The sequence below is a fragment of the Microtus pennsylvanicus genome, chromosome 3 (assembly GCF_037038515.1).
Source record: "Microtus pennsylvanicus isolate mMicPen1 chromosome 3, mMicPen1.hap1, whole genome shotgun sequence".
NCBI classification, from domain to species: Eukaryota; Metazoa; Chordata; class Mammalia; order Rodentia; family Cricetidae; genus Microtus; species Microtus pennsylvanicus.
The window spans coordinates 88,436,100-88,442,099 of NC_134581.1; the positions used below are offsets into that span (position 1 = coordinate 88,436,100).

The window sequence follows — 6,000 nt, forward strand, 5'->3', positions numbered from 1 at the left end:
GGGTTCAAATAAGCCAAGAAGAATTGCAGCTGGAAAGAGGTGTTTGTTGAGAATACATATTGTCCTGGCCTTTGTACATGAAAACTAACTCAAAACAGATCACAGATCTACACAAGAGCTAAAACAGTAAAAGCCTTAGAAGAAAACCTAAGTAAATATTTTTGCCTTAGGACTGAACAAGGCTTTCTGATATAAGACACAAAATCAGAGTCAACACAGAAAAACTAAGCTGGATTTTATGAAAATGAAAACTTTTGTACTGTGAAGGGTTTGTCACAAAGTGCGAACACTAGAGAGAGAGGAAGTGAAAAAAGAGCCCTTAGCAAGAGAACAAATTTTTCAAATGTTTTATCTGATAAGGGACATGTATCTAGATTTTTTTTTAAAAGAAAGCATCCCTTGTGATGTATTCTAAGGAGACAATTTGAACAGACCTACCTCCAAAGCAGATGTACAAATGGTTTTCCCATTCCACATGGTCAACCCTGAGATGGTATACACACAAGAAGTAAACTGACTGAGAAAGCTGTACTTATATACTTAAGAGAAAATGTGTATCAACAATTAAAAGAAAAGAAGCCCATGAATTTGCGGGAGACCAATGTGGGGAGGGATACATGAGAAGGATTGGAGGAAAGGAATGGGGAATGATGCAGTTATATTTTAAAATTTATTTTGAAAAGATGTACAAATAGCCAATAAGCCCACAAAAGGCTGCTCAACCTTGTTCACATCAGGGAAATGCAAATCAAATGAGATCCCACTTCACACTAGCGAGAATGGCTATAGTCAGGAAGGCGTAATGACAGACATTGGTGAGGAAGTGGAGACTTAAAATCCACTCACATGGCTGGTTGGAATGCACAATGGTGCAACTACTTTAGAAAAAGTCCCTAGAATGTTAATCATAGAATTGCCATATGATGCAGCAATTACATGTCTGGGTATAGACCTGAAAGAGATCAAAGCAGAGACTTGCAGAGATATTTGTTCACCCATGTTCATAACAACATTATTCACAGAGCCCAAAGGTAGGAGTAACCAACCTTTGATACAGACATAAAGTAGATATTATTTTCACTACAACATGTTATGATTCTGTTTATATGAACTGTCCAGAATGGATTCATCTGTAAGGAAACACGAAGACTACTGATTGCCAAGGCACAAGGCAAAGATGTTGTGGGGAGTGGAGATTTGGTGCTAATGGGTATAAGGTTAAAAATGAGGGAAATGCTCTAAAATTGCCTTGCAACGATAGATACCCAAGTTGGCAATTATACTAAACATTGTTGAATTGGGTAGTTTAAATATACAAAGCATGCTTGCAAATTATGCCTCAAAGCTGTTTTAATAAGAACTTAAAGTTTGGCGAGTTGCTGTACTCATTCTTGAGGTTTAGCCTAAGAAGGTCCTCTTCTGTCCTTGAAGAAAGAGACAGTGTTGTTAAATACCCAGTGAGTACATAGAAAGATTCCGGCAGCTGAAGTGTCAGGAGAGATTTAGAAGGTCCTCTTTTGTCCTTGAAGAAAGAGACAGGGTCAATAAATACCCAGTGACTATACAGAAAGGTCCTGGCAGCTGAAGTGTCAGGAGAGATTTGCCCCTAAGGTGCTTCTGTGCAAATGGAGAAGACAGTGATAAATTAGAGATCTTCTATAGTTTGATCTAGAATGGCCCCAAAGGCCCATGTATAGAAGGCTCCATCTCTAGCCTATAATGCTGTTGGGGGTGACGGAATGATGGAAGATATATATATCTTTAAGAATATATATATATCTCATATGTTTTGTTCATATCTACCTCCCATCCCCTAAGTTCTATTTATATTTTAAGATAGGGTCTTACATAGCTCAGCTCGCCTTGAACTTGTTATATAATCAGAGATGATCCACTTGCCCCTACCTCCCAAATTCTGGGATCACAGGTGTATGTCACTATGCTGAGCTATTTTTTTTTATTTATCATCTTTCTTCAACTTTCTAAAGTGTTTATTGAGAAAGGTTCTGTCCATAATAGCTGTCAAAGGCCTTCTGCGTGCTGGGAGCCAGTGGGAGGGGCCAGCAAATATGCATGCAGAGGTGGTGCTTTTATGAAAGTTCTCATAGGGCACATGGGGAGAGCATGTGATTGACTCAGGAGAGCAGAGCAGGTAGGCTTCCAAAAGATGTAATCCAGGGAGAGGCTGCCATTCAGCACCTTCCTGGTGTCTCATGTACACAATGGGTTCTTCCCAGTCACCTGTGGTAGAAGGTACACTGAGCCCCATTTTACAGATGAGGAAACCGAGACTGAGGTTCCTTAAAGAGTTTCCCAAAAACAAAGCTGGGAAGTATCTGGAATTTAGCGGTTGCATCTCTTTCTATGGTGGCCAATTATCTCTTTCCACAAGACAGGAGGATATATTTTTAACTCCTTTTCTTCTGATAACAGAAATTCTAATGAATGATCCTTGGTGAAAATTTAGAAAATAGCATAATATAAAGAAATGAAACGTTATCCACGATCTCGATCCTACAAACAAGGCAACATATAGTTCTCTATCCTCAAAACTGAACTGTGCTGTATTATGGCTAGTTTTTAATAAAAATATATTTATAATGTTTCCCAAGCCTCTCCTCTCCTCTATAATAATTGTTTTGGTTATCAGAAACCTCTCTTTGGAATTGACTGTAATTATCTCAAATTTAGGGTATCCACTCTAACTTTTGCTGTTATAATCAATGTTGGGTTGACTATGTTTTGCAGATCAACCTTTTTGTAGATATGGGTGAGTGTTGAGAATTTATCCAGAGGAATTTCTTTTTTAAATGGGTTCATGTTTTAAAGCATTTAGCTTGAATCGTCAGATTGTCCAGGCTCCATCTTCACACAAAGTGCGTTTATTCTCTTGCTTGCTACAGATTTATCACTTCGATAGTTATCACATTAGCATTTGAAGTTTAATTGCTTTCCTCACCAAATAAGGTGACTTTTTTTTTGCCAAAGTATATAATGCTGTCTAAATGTCCACTGAACATGGAAGAAGCCGACTTCAGGGGATGGTCTTAAAATACATGTGGTCAAACCCTATGGCTTTGCTATTGGCTGGAGAGACAGTACAATGCTGTGTGAGGGCGAACCAGGACCAGGAAGTTGCAGGCTGAAGGGATTTCTTGGATTCAGTAATTTCTCTCTCCCTTTATCCCACATAGGTTCTTAAAGGTGGACAAGAAGCACCCACAAAACCTAAGGGGCGTCCCAAGAAGAACTCTATTCCCACATCAGAGGAGATTGAAGCTGAAGAGAAGATGAACAGCCAGGCCCAGAGCCAAGAGCACCTGGAGTCCTTGCAGGGACACAAGGAGCCCTGTGATACCCAGGAGCCCAAAGCATGCCATATCCCCCTGGAGGTGGCAGAAGCGCCACCTCACCAGCCCCAGGAGTTGCCAGAAGCTTCTTCTGAACCCCCACCATTAAGCTAAGCTAAAGTTGTTTGGGGGAAGGGGGATACTGGGGAAAAGGGAAGAGAGAGAAGGCAAGGAGACTCAGGATAGAAGACTGCTAAAGCCTAGTCGCGTGGGTGAAGGAGCGCCACCTGGCCACCTCCTCCCAGCGGCATTTTCATCTTGAGCATTTGATGAAGACTTGTTTTCTTTGGGTCTTGCCCTTCTTGCAAGGCTGTGTTAGCCACAGATACCCCCGAGTAAGGGAGCTAGCGCCTTGGAGCTGTTTGCCCAGGCTGGGGCGATGGCTGTGGGGTTGAGTACAGCAGCCTGTCAGTGTGACGAGCTGGGCTGGCCTGCAGAGAGGGCTGCTCTTCTCCCTCCCTGCTTCCCTCTGGGTAGCCAGTCAGCAGTGCAGAGAGAGGTGGGTGGGAGCGCTCGGGAAGCCCGGCCAGGCTCCTTGCTGACTCAGCGCTTATTTCTGTAGTTTTAAAAGAATGGAATGTTTTGGGGTTCTTTTTGGAGGGTGGGATGGGGAAGACTGTGGAAGGCAGGCAAAGAAAGAAAAGAAAAAGAAAAAAAATGAGTTGGAGGGAGTTACGAGTTACTAGGGACATCTCTGAGTCCTGCTTGCTTGTTTGGAGACACGTGTGCCTTTGTACCTTTATAAGATGGTCAGGTGATAAAACCCTTACGAGCCTTGGTTTTCCTGCCTCATTAAGTTGACATCCCTGAAGCTGCAAATGCAGATACGTTAAGATAACTTTTATTTTTTAATTAAAAATACATCTTTCAAACAAGAGGATTGTCTTGTTTTCTTTTCTTTATTATTTTGAGAAGTGTCCTATGAAAAGAGGGTAGCCAGGTACCCTGGACCTTCCTTTCCCTATCTACAAAGCAAAAGGTTGGACCAGACCACTAACGCCAAAGTACAAGAGCCACAGAAGTGATGCTGTGGTCACGAGTCAAGGAAGATGAGCAGCTAGGCTGCCCCCACGAAGCAACCCCATGCCAGCAGCTGTGGATCTGGGACTTCAACTTTCAAAAGTTGTTGTGGCCTTTAAAAGTATATCTATCTGTTTTATTTGCATGTACGTGCGAATGGCTACATACATGCTTATATCTCTCTCTGTCTCTCTCTCTGTGTGTGCTGCATGCTCATGCCACAGTATGTGTGTGGAGGTCAGAGGGAAAACTAGGGGAGTTGGTTCTATCCTTCTACCATGTGGATTCTGGTGACTGAACTCAAGTCACTAGGCTTGGAGGTGAGCGGCTTTACCTGCTCACTGTCTTGCAGGCTGGGCCTGTTTTACCTTTCGAGTAGCTAACTAAGTTATATGCTATAAAAGGTCAAAACTCATTTGTATTGGTTTCTCCCTTATCCTCCCACCTTTTCTTCATGGAGTGTCCAGTTTTTAAGAGAAGAAAACTTAACAGACCGCCTAGCTGTGCTAAGTCATATCAAATCTAAAAGCGATGCCCTAGACTGGGGCTGGTGGCTGGTGGGTACAGGCTTTCTTACATGCACAGGGGCCTGGGCACCACTCCCAGCATCAGAGGAAGGCAAATGAGATGCAGTAAGGATGCCCCACTTTAAATAAGACCAGGGAAGGGCCAGGAACCGAGTGTCCCAAGGAGGGTTCGTCTGACTCTCACACACTCTGGCTGGGAGAATCTTACAGGGCCATCGTTAGGGTTGTTTCCCTGTGGTGCCCTTCAGGACTCAATACCCAGTGGCTAGCCAGCCACCGATTGCTGTCAACTCTGCCAAGTCGAAGGCTTGGCGGATACCAGTCAGCTGCTAAGAGGGCCTCGACTAGGAGGCAGAACTGATTACTATTTCTGAAATAGTCCTATAACACACTTCAGAGCCCACCAGGAAAAACGCTGCCTGTGTGCACACATCTGGCCGCCTGCTTCCCTCTGTTAGGGCAACTGCAGTTTTGGTGTTGCCGTGGCAGACCTTACCCCTCTGCTACCGAGCAGAGTAGAGAAAGCCCTCTTTCTTTTCTTTCCACTCCTGTGAATAGACAAAGGAGTTAAGGACTTGGCCTCTGAGAACCAGTTTGTGCAGACCACACCCAGCTGCCTGTGTGCGGTGGTTTGTAACAAGTGTACAGAAAGCTGTCTCGCTCACCTCTACCCTCCCTGCAGTACAGTTGTACAATCCGCCAACTAGGTGGTGTCACAACAAGACAGGGAGTATGCACAATGGCCAGAGTAAGCTGCGGAGGGCAGCCGGGTTAGACTCTGAGGACCGTTCTATTGACCTCACTCCAAGAGACGCCTCTCAGCGAGATGCCGGTTTCCTAGGAGGGCTCTCGGTCTTTTGCCCCGGGTGTAACCTTCTTCCCTTCCGTGCTCTGACTATGACTGCAACCTTATGGACCTGTTTGAGCGCATACATGCCACTTTTCCCACGTGCTGGGTTCCAGGTGCTTCTGTCTCCAGCTTACTCCTTGGCCCGTCCTCTTTGGTTTGTTTCTTGCCTGGAGGGGTTGAAGACATTTCGCTGGTGAATTTAAGACCTGGGATTATCGTTCCTTATGTTTGGGATGGCCCAGCCCAAGGGTAC

The 6,000-nt window shown here is 44.2% G+C and overlaps 1 protein-coding gene across 1 annotated transcript in view; it reads left to right on the forward strand.

Annotated features, from left to right (window-relative positions):
- Barx2 (BARX homeobox 2) overlaps positions 1-4,215 on the forward strand; it is a 65,094-nt gene extending 60,879 nt beyond the window's left edge. The window contains exon 4 of the mRNA XM_075967956.1: positions 3,195-4,215. Coding sequence (XP_075824071.1) covers positions 3,195-3,464 — 270 coding nt within the window. The 3' untranslated portion in view covers positions 3,465-4,215. The remainder of the gene's footprint in view (positions 1-3,194) is intronic.
- Positions 4,216-6,000: the final 1,785 nt, after the last annotated feature.